Here is a 13,081-nt window from a genome sequence, read left to right as displayed (position 1 = left end):
ATGATCCCAAAAATCTCAGATTTTGGAATGGCCAGAATACTAAATAGTGACGGTAGAGAACGTCGAACGGAAAGAGCTGTGGGAACTCGGTATGTAAGCAACTAAAAAGAACATCGTATTTATAACTTGTGAAAAATAACTGTGACTAAAGTAATTTTCTTTCCCTATTTACACAGGGGATACATGTCAGAAGAATATGCATGCATTGCATATGACTTTCTCTGAACAATCAGATATATTCAGCTTTGGGGTCACCTTACTCGAGATTGTAACAGGGGAAAGAAACCTGGATTATTGCAATACCCACAAGGGAGACAGTCTTATGGATAAGGTAACCAACATTAATATTTTTTAATTTATTTAATGATATTCAGAAACGAGTTACAAACTTATGATAAAATGCTTTAAAAAAAAAATTTGTAACAGGCATGGAGATATTGGAACGAAGGGAACTCTCTTGGTCTCGTGGACTACAATTACCTGGATCCGTCCCTAGTGGAAGAAGAGGTTCTGAGATCGATACAGGTTGGTCTCCTGTGTGTTCAACCACTTGTAGAGGACAGACCGAGCACAAATTCCGTCGTGTTGATGCTCCAAAGCCCACAAACCGAAATCCCCAAACCAAAAGTCCCCGACTACTTCTATGGTAGGATCCTCCGCGGTGAGCCCCCGTCAATGCCGTCATCTTCTTTAGGCGGACAAACCAGCGTGAACTATGCCACTACTTCAAGGATGAGTGCGCGGTGATGTGTAATCATCTTATAGCGTCTTCTTTATTATGGTTTGCTTTTTCTTAGGATCGACTATGTGATATATGCTTGTTTGTCTGCGTTTAAATCCGACTGTGACTTGTAATATTATTGGACGAATTGTTTTTTTTTTTTTCTTGTTGTGGAATCAACTTAATAATGACAGAATTAATATATTTAGTCTTGGTTGGATAAATTATCTCCCAATAGCCAAAAAGATCTTTTGTAGAGTTGCGCCATAAGCTTTTGTGATATCTCTTAAAAACCCCCTTCCAAGTTTATCTGCTTCCATAACTTCCAAGTTTATATGATCGTCACAGTTTGTTGCTCTCTAGATATACACGCGGCTCACTGATTCTTTTACGATTAAGAAATAACTAAGCACTTATTTTCTTTTATTTTTGCCACATTTGCATAAAAAAAAAAAACATTCACTCATCTACTTTTTTAAGTTAAATGGTACACACATCTGCACTAAGCTGCATCTTATTAAACGACCTTTCTGCCCATGAGTTCGTGTTGTAGAGCACGTGCTTGTCAAGTGCGTATCCAGGTTTACAAACGTACTCCACCAGGTAATCGGAGAGGACGCAAGGGATTTCATGGCGTATAAACTCTTGGATCCAGACGTCGTCCCGCGGTATCCCGGGGCTTATCAACGCGAAATCGGTGTTTTGATTCAAGAAACGCGTGTAAGGTGGTGCGGTTGCTAGTATCATACCATCCCCAGCTTTCACAGCTCGCTTTAATGTATCCTGATTACGGAGAATAATATATATATATATATATATAAAGACATCAAGAACCAAAAGAAAATGACAAGGATGTGTGACATGTTTTATCTAGAAGAATCATTCTAATGTTTCAACTGTATCAGCTCTTTTATAGCTAAATCCCATCAGGTTTCTTGTATTAAGAGACAAATTCACTCTGCCAAAGAAATCAAGAACAATAAGCTTGACAGACAAGTGAGAAAGATTTTACTTACCAGAGAAGGGATGGTGCAGTCACCGTATACAACAATGCGCACTCCATATAAAGCACCATGTCCTGTTTGCTCCCTGACGAGCCGCCATTTCCTTGGGGACTCGAGGCTTATCGCACCATCAGCACTAAGACCAGTGCTGTGCCATTCATAAGGCTCCTCTGGTAATAGTTTCCCAGCTTCCTTTGAATCAGCCACATAGTCAGTCTTCAGAATCCAACTGCAGTACGGAAAGTGATGAGTAAAAGATGAAAAAATACACTTTTCATCAACGCAGAAGCTCAAAAAACTAGGATATTGGTTGAAAATCAGGGCTTCGTTTGGTGTTCTACACAATACATAGGATGTATGATTCTAAAGAGTTGACTGAAATATAAGTTCATGTACCTTCCAGATGCAGCAGCAGCAAAAAACTTTTCAGTCCTACGGATTTCAGGAGCAATGAAATGTGTTGCTTGATAAGACCACTGATGAGAATCTCGGCAACATTTTCCTTTTAAACGCCTAATGATCTGCTGATATTGGTTTCTCTGGGACCTAGGACCACTGACAATAAAAAACTTCGGCTTATGTTCTTGGTCCTGCAAGACTTTTCTACTAGCCAAGGGCTTAACCCTCAGCTGCTTAGACTCTTTATCCACCTTTGTACCTGTTGTAGCTGACTTTGCAACTTTCTTTCTTGCTAATGCTTTTCCTGAAAGCGGGCTTTGCTCTCCACCAGAACCGACCTTCCCAGATTTATTATCCGCTACAATGTTCTCCTTCTCTTTTGCAGAGTCATCCCCTATATCGTTCATCACTGTGTCGGTTGTTTTAGCGCCACTTCCTTTTTTCGATTTTTTAGTCTTCTTAACACTGGATTTTCCTACTTCAACAGTAGCAGAACTTCCTATCTTTCCACTTTGAAGGCTACTTTTTTCTACAACGGCTTTATTCTTATCGACCTCTAACTGCATTGCAGCATTACTTGAGTCCTTAGCTGCAGACTCCTTTCTAGCTAGTAGTTTCCCCGCAACCAGGCTTTGAGCTCCATCAGAACTGACATCTCCAGATTTATTATCTACTGCTACATTCTCCTGCACTTCGGTATCATTCATAACAGTATTGTTTGCTTTGGCGCCATCTTCTTTTCTAGAACTTTTCGCCTTTTTGACACTAGGTTTTTGAAGCCTATTTTCTTCTGCAATGGCCTCTTTTCTGCGTTTACCTTTATTCGCATCAACCTCAGATCTCACTTCAGCATCGCTTGGATCTTTAGTTGCACCTTCCTTTCTTCCTAATGTTTCTCCCTCAACTGGGCCTTGGTCTCCACCAGAACTGACCTTGGCAGATTTACGTTCCAATGCTAAGTTATCCTTGTCATCCGCAGAGTTATCCCCTATATCTTTCATCAGAGTACCGATTGCTTCTGTATCATGTTCTTTTTTAGATTTTTTGGTCTTCTTGACACTGGATTTTCCTACTTCGACTGTAGAAGAGCTCTCTTTCTTCCCACTTTGAAGGCTATTTCTGCATACAGTAGCCTCCCTTTTGCGTTTACTTTTAATCTTACCAACCTCTAATTGTAACGAACCACTTGGATCTTCAACTGGAACATCAGTATGCTCGGGTGTTAGCACCTTAATTTCCACATCTACATCAACTTCCTCTGGGGTCTTAGCCTGCTGCTTACCTTGGTTCACCATCAGATCCAACCCAAGATGGTGTTTCTCTTCTGGGACTAAAGATTTATTATCTAGAGAGTCAATTCGCTGGAAGGCTTCAGTCTCTGAGACAATATGTTTTGCCATTTCTGATACAACCTCAGTATTTAGGACAGGGCCTGATAACTCCTTCTGAATGCTATTAGCCGTTACTGGCGCTGAAACTTTTCCTTTGTTTAGACAATCATCCGGCTCATCCTTTGGGGTAGGTTCGCTCAAGTATATTGATCCCTTTTGGTTAATGGAGTTCTTTTTCCTGCCTCTGATGCCTAGGCTCTTTTTTGGAGCTGTTTTCTTTTTGGGCAGCTCTATTTCTTGCTTGTCTTTCAATCCAATTAAACACGACCCAGGAGAGGTCTTCATCAGAGGCTCAGTTACAGATCTTTCAGGTACTTCATCCAATGCACCCTTCATAGTAGAATTTTCTGGAATCAAAATATCAGCTTCCATGGGAACAACACCTGAATTGAACAACCTAGCTGCTGAATCACTCAGATCCAACTTATCTGCAGCTTCCCTGCCTCCAGCGTGGTCACTGAGGTTTGGCACAACCCTAAGGTTTTGCTTAGGCGAGCCTGACATTGGTTCATGAAATAAGTCATTTCCCACCATTGGCTCAGCCAATGATCTCTCCTGTATTTCATCCCGTGCACAGTTTGAAATGATATTCTCCGTAGTTGAAAGAGCATCTACCATGTGTACCACATTTGAGCTCAACAGTTTAGTGTCGGGTGACTTATGGCCAAATTTCCCACTTTCAGCTGGATCATTAATGCTCGTCGCAGGCCTAAGGTTGTTTTCGTTAGGCGAACTTGGTCTTAATTCCTGCAATAACAAACTAGTCGGTGGTGGAATGCTTGCCTCGCTGTTGTGGTGTACCTTCTGTGAATCTTTGCCACTGACAGATCCATCTGTAAATTGCGCCTGAGGCACCACCGAAGGGGACTCCCCGCCATGCAACTTATCAACCTTGTCAAGATCGTTAAACAGTGTTTTTCTTTCCAGTGAAGAACCAGATTTCGATGCAGAGATACTAAAGGAAGTCAAAGCTTTTAGGCCCTTGTCAACCATTTGCAGAGAACCGTTTTGGCCACTTGACTGTTTTCCCAAAGTATTTGTTTCTGGTGATATCTGAAGTGTTTTCCTTGAATAAGTGGCAAGAGAAGAATGCCTTCTGATACTCCTATTGAGAGACATCAAGCCATCAGTCTCCAATTTGCTCACCCCTTGCTCAGGAGTCTTGTTTGCAAGCCTAATGGGGGACGCATGATTGGAAGTATTCTGAAATGTGCTTTCTCTCTGGTAATTAAGCTGCTGAGCAACAACACCTGGATCAGTAGAGACCATGGCTTCAAAAGGTCTGTCCGTATTTTTAGGAGTTAACCAATTGTCCTTGGAAGTATTACATGATGGTGCACCTTCCTGAGCGCCGCCTGAGTTTGTTTGAACAACAGGGATATCTTTTTCTCCCTTATTAGACATTTCAGTTGCAGCCACAGCACCGACCCTAAGACCAAGAGGGCTTCTGTATGCACGCTTCACAGAGGCATCTTCTGCTTCATCCTCAGAATCCCTAGCTGAAGCCTCCATCATCTCCAACTCATAGCCACTGATTAAAAAAAAAAATGATCATCAGCTTGTAGTGGAGCACGAAATCCAGAAACCAATTTCATCAGGAAGAAATAAAATTCATCTTTCAATAGAAGCAACTGTATAGAAAAGCAATTTCAGGCGTTCACTAATACAAGAGACAGAGATGGATATATGTCTGCACTTATACCTATTCTCGTACTCAACCTCAGGAAGGAGCTTCCAATTCTTTAAGCTGAAAAGAAATAAATCAAAGGAAAAAAAAAAAAAAAAAAATCAAATCCACAGAAACAAAACAAAAGAGAGAATGAAGAGAAGAACTCTTTGGTATGTATGCCTCTATACCAGTCCTCTAACCACCGGTGGTTCACTACTTTAATCTTCTTCATCCGCTTGGCTAGCTCATACTTTTCTCCTGCACAGAAAGAAAGAAAGAAATGTTGGTTCCCCCCACCTCACCAAAAACACTAGCTTAGGGGAATGTAGTGAGTGAGTGAGTGAGTGATAACGCACCCTCAAACTTGTAGCATATAAGATGGGTGACTCGGTTTGCAACCAAAGGCTTAGAGAAGTTCCCACCCATCAAATCAACCATTGCCTGTATAAACAAAAGTCTCATCATAAAAATAATAATACCAAAATTAATTATAACATAATGTCCTTGGTTTGCAAACACACCATAATGTCCTCTCTATCTTGACCTTGGTACCCAGTCAAGCACACAACTAAGGTTTTGGAACCTGGAACACCATTCAAATCTCTAAGAGGCTTATACAAAACCGAATTGACATGAACAAGCATTCCAGTGTCGAAGCTGTGATCAACCCATGACCCTGTCACAACCACCTTCCCGCTGCTTCTAGCAGCTACGCAAATCGGATCATCCTATATATATATGTAGGACAGAATTATCATAATCATATACATATATATATATATATATAAAGAATAGAGTAAGAAAAATGAGATGACTAACATAAACAAGCTTATCTACGATGAGGTGAGTACAGGATTGAGAGCTTTGGCCAGTATCAACGCCACCACCACTCACAAGCTTTGACCGTATCTGTTATAGGCAACACACAGAGAGACTCAACAAAATCAGAAACCCTATTAATGAAAAATAAAAATTCCGAATTTGAAGATAGTAGAGAGAAATAATACATACCGCGTTTCCATGGATGGGATTGAATCCAACAAGAGAGAATCGAACACCCAAAAACGTCTTGGGATTAAAAGACGATTCCTGCATTTTTCTTTTTCTTTTCTTTTTCTTTTTGTTAAATGGGGAAATTAGGGTTTCATCTGGGTGGAGAAGATCGAAACTTGGGGTTTAATTCCAAATGATTTTTCTTTTTTCTTTTTTAACAAAACCCAGATTTTAACAGAGAAGATTGACTTGAATCAGAAGTAGAAACCTAAAAAAACTTTTTTTTTTTTGAAAGGGGAAAAAAAATTGGGAATTTTGCAGAGAGAGCCGTCTCGGGGAAGATTTTAGAACTTCGAGGAGTGTTTTTTTTTTTTTTGGTAAGGAAGAAAGGAAAGAAGCGGGGGGCCAATGGGGGGGGAAATTGAAAATTGAAAAACTTTATTTTTTTTTTAATTAAATTGGCTGAAGCGGTCTGGCGGGATAAGCAAATCGACGTGGCGCCATCTCTATTTATTCCACGTGCAAATCGACGTGGCGCCATCTGAATTATTCCCCTCCACCATTTTGTAAAAGCTAAGTTCGGTTTAATTCAAAATTTTAATTCGTTTGGTTTGGACCAATTAATTGGTGCCAAAACCGAAACTGTATACAAATCATTACAAATCAAAGTTTCGACTACAATTGAAGTCGAGAGAGCCAATGACAATGTCATCAATCTCTATTAAAAATATTGCCTACCAAGTAATTACGTAAAAGAGAACGATCATAATTGTGATATCCTGGTTTGCGGAGAGGTTTAAAAAAATTGATTTGGTCACCTATGTCACCAAAGTGCAGTTTCCTTTTCGGTCAAAGATCCTAAAAGAACTTTAGAGTTAAGCATGTTTGAGCTGGAGTAATTTCCGGATGGGTGACCATCCGGAAAGTGATTGTCGGAACTGTGCGAGTGGAGACAAAACACATGGAAAGATCATGTGGTGATTTGTAGAGATGGTAAACAAATTTTTAAAGCCTCCTGGACGTAACAAATCGGATATCGGATATGGATGGGCCCACTGGCCGAGAATGGATGTGGGGCCACTAAGTGAGGTGAGCCTATGGATCGGGAATGGACATGAGTGAGTCCGCTAAGGTGATGATCAGAGGCGTTACAATAAAACAAAAAATTATGATGGATATGGGCAGAGAGGAAATGGAACGGACATGATAAAACGGGACAGAGACGTGTTTTTCGTTCCTCTAAGTTATATAGTATATACGTGTAATAATCCAATGTAAAACCAAACTTAAATTAGATATTTAAAATAATACAATTATATAAAAATATTTTGCCAGCACGGGTTACTACCTAGTTATGTGTTATTTTGACTGTTTTAAATTCTGTATAATTCATAAGTTAATTAAGTACAGTATGTGTTGTTAATTAACAAAAATATATGGTTTATTCGAGTCTCTAGTTACTTCTATGTTGGGTTCAAGTGTTTTTCTCAAATTTTTTTTTTCCTTCTTTAAATTTCCATTTATAAAAGGATAACTATAAGGTTTTAAAAAATTCTAGACGATTGATCGACCAGACACAAACACTGAAACACATGAATAGATAGATATCTTACATAAAACATGTCATATTTAATTTTATGGTTTTCATAGCAAAAGAATTAGTTTCTTCATAGCTATAGCTTTTACACATCATCGTGTACGATGAAGATATTATATATATACATAACCTGATTCTCTCCAATCTCCAATCTCCATCTACGATGAACCGAGCAAATGTGTTTGCAGCCTTTGAGGAGATCGAGCTTTTTTCCATCGTAGAGAGGCTATTTGTTCTATTTTATATCGACGAATAATCTGATTCTCTTCATCTACGATGAACCGAGCAAATGTGTTTGCAGCCTTTGAGGAGATCAAGCTTTTAACCCTTTTCATCATAGAAAGGCTATCTGTTCTATTTTATAATCTTTTACAACTGCATATTGTACTAGTTGCTTGATCATGGTGGAATGGTTTGATAAGTTTCGAAAACATATACAACAGACAAAAAGAAGTTGATCGTGTGCTTTATATAAATGTGTTTTTGCAACCTACCGAAATAACACGAGCGACTAGTGACCTATGGTATAATTGTTTTACATGAACTATGAACTTCTAAATCCTTTGTATTCTCAACAGTCGGTGTTATTGGCTCGACCGTCAAGCTTTTTTGTTTTGTAAATGTTCTTTATTGCTAGACCGGATCTAGTTATTAGGTGATGTTTTAAATCTATTAAAAAATTTGATCGTTATTTTTTTATGATAATTTTTGAATATTTGCATAATGGATCTATTGTTGGTGAAAGGTTGACGAGTGACAATGCTTAGATCTAGTAATGCCGGTGGTAGGGTAGATGGCAGACGATTAGAGCATCGTATGTAGATTTTGGACATGTGTTTGAAAAGGTTTTTGAATTTAAAGTGTCATCGAGAAGATGATGGATGATGTTTATTTTTTTGTTTTCCTTGTTAACAAAAACTTCTATAGGCGAGACTTACATGGAAAAGATATTGAATCCTACTCGATTCATGTGTATGTTTTAAACTTTCTAGCTTATTAGCAAAGAATTTTGATGACTACGATTTGACGAACATTACTTAAAAAATAAAATAGCTAACACAATATCCTACTTTTGTATATTCTAAAGTTAAAAAATAAAATGTTCAAAATATATATAAAGCATATAACCGAACGACCTCAAATTAGATTTTGCTTTAACATTTTAGGTTTAATCTCAACTCTCACCTGATACAACCTAACCTACTGTTCTTTCTTTCTATTACCTTGATAAAATCAACAAACCCTCTTTTACCAATGTGCTGTCTGATTTGTGGCATGCAAAGACAGTAAACCAAAAAAAAGGCTTAACAGCGTTTTATAAAAAGTGGAAAAAAAAAAGACAAACGAAAAAAAAAACCAGTGTGGAAACTGGAAAGTGAATCAAAGCAGAGCCAACGTTATGGGCAGCAGTAGTATTAATAATAAACTTATAGTATATATTATACATTCATGTACCTCTCGATATGTCATGTCCAAAGAGAGGAAAGTTTTGTCCTTTACTAGTTTCTTCGTTTTGGGTGCATTTGATTGGACTTCTGTCAATTCTTTCTTTAAATCGTTAACTTTTTTTATATATTCTGATAATAACCTGTCGTCTGAAAAAATTATTAGTTACACACAATCTTTCAGACACAAAAAGAAAAAAAAAACAGCAAGGTGAAACACGCGCGCGGGCTTGATTCTTGATTCTGGTTATAAGTGATATATAACACGACCGCATCATTAACAAAAAGCCAAAACAATAACCTATAAATTCTTGTTATAGCAAATGGTTTCAAATTTACTACTTTTAATTTATAGACCAAAAGTATTAGTTAGAACTTTATATTTGTAACGTAGTTATGTATGAAAGAGTTATAGTTTTAATAATAAATTTATTATATTTGATGATCAATTTTTATTTTTATGAGTGATAGCTTATATATTGTCAAATGTTTTCTCAGTCAGTCTCTCTAATATTTTGATATATACTATTACTCTATTAGTAAGAAAATGCAAACTAGTAGACGACGACAACTCACATAGCTAAGAGCAAAGAGACGACACGATCAAACATATTGTTGTGTGTGATCTCTACAACCTCATCACCAGCTCTCACTTCTCAAACAATATTATTATTATTATTATTTTGTAAATTGCACAAAATCTCAAACAGTATTTTTAACTTGTATTATATTGTTTTATAAAGTATTCCACTTGTAACCAAAAAAGACTAACTTTAAAGATATTTCGTAAGGGAAATTAACTACGTCATATCTAAGCATAGTTCTTTAAATGATATCAGCAAAGATCATGTGAAACCATATCTAAAATGTTATATTATTATACATACACAGAAACAAAATTTACTCTATGAATAATAATACTTGTGTATCAACTAACAAAAATATTAGAAATACAAAAAAAAGATTCAAATGATTATAACGATTATTATTTGATAAAAAAACAAATTGTGTACATTCTCTTCCAAACGAAAAAACAAATTTTCAATCTTATTATATATAATATTCATGAGAAACAGAAACACAAATGTGATTATAGTGATGTAAATTGTTCATAATTATGTTATTACGGAAATAATACGGATCACATTTTTGTGTTTTTTTTTTGTCGTTTAGGCAGAGTGAGGAATAAATAAGAAACAAACAAGAGAGAAAGCTCCAAAATTCTCGGGCAGACAATATTCTTATTATCCATAATTTCATCCAATGTGAATCTTTCTTTTGTACACAACAACAAAAATAAATGCAGAAACAAAGAAGAAGAAGAAGAAGAAACACCCTTGGCCGGGTCAAACAAATTTCAGCAACTAAGCGCTTCGTATTTAACCGGAATCGGTTGGTTAAACCCGGTCCGCGCAATCAAACTCCCAACCACCGTTAAATCTCTACAAAACACTCCTTTCACCACATTCGTATTATTATTATTATTACTGTTGTTCACAGCTCTAATCGGCGTTTCGATGATATTACTCCGGTGATGAGTTTCCGTGACTACAGCGGCGGCTGCCACGGCTTTCCGTTGCTTCTCGGCAGCTTGTTCCGTTGCGACGATGTTACTTGTCACGACTGAGTAGCCTTTCTGGATCAATCTGTATAGTAATAGAGTTGACATCCTGGCTCGGTCCTTAACCGAGTCTAATTCTTCCTCATCATCGGTTAATTCAAACCGGTCAATAAATGACATTGATCTCTCCGGTTTATGTTTTAAATTGAGTAACAAGTAGGCTCGGTCCAGCTCTGATCTCGAGCAGTCACGTCTGATTCCCATCAGAGCGTAGTAATCAACGTTCCCGAGTTCTCCGTTTGCGATTCTCATCTTCAATTGCTGGATCTTCGTGGTCAAGACACATAGTTTCCCCGGTATTTCTCTGTACCGGACGTTGTGCCGTTTCCAAACCGGACCGGGTAGTTTCCGGTCACGTAAGATGGAGTTGTACAGGAGTTTGAGGTGTTCGAGATCGTGAAGCGAGTCGGGGAAACACCTAACGGATTCTAGCAACGCGGCTCTGGTTTCCAAGGCTTGGAGACACGACGGGTCTAAGGCTAGGGTTTTGTTACAGTCGGCGATTGATTCCGCGATTCGTCCGGCGGATCTGTAGGCGGATGCGCGGTGCATAAAGCACTGGGCGAGAAATCCTTGAGGCGCGCCACGGCGGCTGTCTAGGATTTTGGAGAAATGGCGGATCGATTCGGAGTAGAGCCCAGCGTCGAGAGCGGCGAGTGCGGCGGCGCGGCGTCGTAAGAGTAGCTTGATGTGAGATAGAACGTGAGCGATGCTCTCGGATCGTGGCTGAGATCCGGAAGTGACGACAACGGAAGGAGGAGGAGGAGAGGAACCGCCGTCGTTGGAGGAGGAGGAGAAGAGAATGAAGCTGTCGTCGGACCAGCAGATGCTCTGACGGCGAAACGCGGCTGTGGCTAAGCGTTTACCGGTTTGGAGAAGAACCATAGCGTCCTCCATCAGACCTAGATGGCAACAAGCTTGACCTAAAACCAAATATCTGTAACAGAAAAGATCCGAATCAAAAAAAAAATCCGGGTCGGGTTTTTAAAATGGATTAATTAAGAGATGGGTGGGGGGGGGGGGGGGAAATGACCTCCATTGCCCTTGTTCGTCACAGTTTTTACTGAGACCTGCCATGACCTTCTTCTTCAAATCAGAGACAGAGAAGCATTTAAAGGAGGAGTCATGATGATGATGATGATGATGATCGTTGAGAAGATTGACAGATTCACGAGAAGAATGAGTAAAAGAGAGGTCGCCGGGGGAATCATCGGCGGCTAATTTGAGGCTAGGGATGTAATCGTGAAGCATATCGGCGACGTCTTTGAATCGACGGAGGTAAAGAAGCGATCTGGCTTTGAGTTCGAGAGCGAGTTCGTAGCGTGGAGATACAGAGAGCGCAGATTCGAGAAGATCCAGAGCCGATTTCACGTCGTTTGGATCTTGACTCGCTATTAAATTCCTCGCTTCTTTCATATACTTATCAACGATCTGGGGACGAACAAAAATACAAAACAAAATATTTGATCAGATCGATTTTCGAAAAATTTCATCATCTTAGATTACACACACACTGACCTTCTTGTTACGGAGCCACCAATGCTTCTTCTCGCCATACACCGCCATTGACGTAATTCTTATGGTCTTCGTCTGAAACAAAAATCAGAACACGAAGAAGAAGAAGAAGAACTTTTCTCTCTTCTCTCGATCCGGAAAAAAATTAAATTAATATTTATTTTATAGTATTTATATATATAGAGAGAGAGAGAGAGGAAAAGTCGAAAACACGAGAGAGAGAGAGATTTTGAAAAATCATGTGAAGAATTCAAGTGTCTTAAATATGGAAGCGAGTTGTGGAATAGTAGTAGAGAGAGTAGTAAGAAGATGAATGTTTGAAATGACATATTTACCCCTAAATGTACTTTGGATCCTTTTTGTGGTTTGAGGGCTCTTCTTTTTTTTTTCTTTTATCCTAGCTGGCAACAACACTATTGCTTTGCTCACCATAAAAACCTATCATGATTCCACCCTTCATTCATTATTTCCTAAAATACACTTTTTTTTTTCTTTGGGGTTCCGAAATATAAAAAAATATATATATTAATCATTTTTCCAAGGCATTTTTCGTAAGTACTAGTAGTACTTTTTTTTATTAACTTGGATATATATATAAAACTTACTATTACTATTGATATCCCAAAATTAAGTGGTTAACTTTAATGTCAAATCAAAAAAAAAAATTATGTGGTTAACTTTAAGGATCAATAGATTGAGAGTCATGCTAGATATTTTAAATTGTTT

The 13,081-nt window shown here is 38.3% G+C and overlaps 2 protein-coding genes and 1 pseudogene across 2 annotated transcripts; 1 reads left to right on the top strand and 2 right to left on the bottom strand.

Moving 5' to 3' along the window:
- Positions 1-860, top strand: LOC104713727 (receptor-like serine/threonine-protein kinase SD1-7; annotated as a pseudogene).
- A 247-nt stretch (positions 861-1,107) lies between these two features.
- Positions 1,108-6,708, bottom strand: LOC104713714 (BRCT domain-containing protein At4g02110-like). The gene is made up of 9 exons (XM_010430902.2): positions 6,196-6,708; positions 6,004-6,093; positions 5,706-5,912; positions 5,541-5,625; positions 5,373-5,442; positions 5,218-5,262; positions 2,122-5,046; positions 1,738-1,954; positions 1,108-1,504 (listed from the first exon to the last, which is right to left on the bottom strand). Exons 1-9 carry the CDS (start codon positions 6,277-6,279, stop codon positions 1,202-1,204), a joined length of 4,026 nt encoding a protein of 1,341 aa, XP_010429204.2. The 5' UTR covers positions 6,280-6,708; the 3' UTR covers positions 1,108-1,201.
- Positions 6,709-10,440: 3,732 nt separating this feature from the next.
- Positions 10,441-12,633, bottom strand: LOC104713698 (uncharacterized). The gene is made up of 3 exons (XM_087479466.1): positions 12,359-12,633; positions 11,874-12,271; positions 10,441-11,777 (listed from the first exon to the last, which is right to left on the bottom strand). Exons 1-3 carry the CDS (start codon positions 12,404-12,406, stop codon positions 10,577-10,579), a joined length of 1,647 nt encoding a protein of 548 aa, XP_087335592.1. The 5' UTR covers positions 12,407-12,633; the 3' UTR covers positions 10,441-10,576.
- Positions 12,634-13,081: the final 448 nt, after the last annotated feature.

This window comes from Camelina sativa, chromosome 2, assembly GCF_030686135.1.
Source record: "Camelina sativa cultivar CO46 ecotype springtype chromosome 2, ASM3068613v1".
In the NCBI taxonomy this organism is placed as follows: domain Eukaryota; kingdom Viridiplantae; phylum Streptophyta; class Magnoliopsida; order Brassicales; family Brassicaceae; genus Camelina; species Camelina sativa.
The sequence above is the reverse complement of the archived record's forward strand: the minus strand, read 5'-3'. Positions and strand labels throughout refer to the sequence as shown.

What these genes read in the sequence shown, in the direction of transcription:
- LOC104713714 (XM_010430902.2), bottom strand. Translation starts at nt 6,279, where the DNA reads ATGCAGGAATCGTCTTTTAATCCCAAGACGTTTTTGGGTGTTCGATTC. An exon ending in TCGTAGATAAGCTTGTTTAT is followed by an intron (nt 5,913 to 6,003) that starts GTTAGTCATCTC and finishes ATATATATATAG; the next exon opens with GATGATCCGATTTGCGTAGC. An exon ending in GAGGTTGAGTACGAGAATAG is followed by an intron (nt 5,047 to 5,217) that starts GTATAAGTGCAG and finishes TTTTTTAATCAG; the next exon opens with TGGCTATGAGTTGGAGATGA.
- LOC104713698 (XM_087479466.1), bottom strand. Translation starts at nt 12,406, where the DNA reads ATGGCGGTGTATGGCGAGAAGAAGCATTGGTGGCTCCGTAACAAGAAG. An exon ending in GGTGGCTCCGTAACAAGAAG is followed by an intron (nt 12,272 to 12,358) that starts GTCAGTGTGTGT and finishes GTTCGTCCCCAG; the next exon opens with ATCGTTGATAAGTATATGAA. An exon ending in GACGAACAAGGGCAATGGAG is followed by an intron (nt 11,778 to 11,873) that starts GTCATTTCCCCC and finishes TTTCTGTTACAG; the next exon opens with ATATTTGGTTTTAGGTCAAG.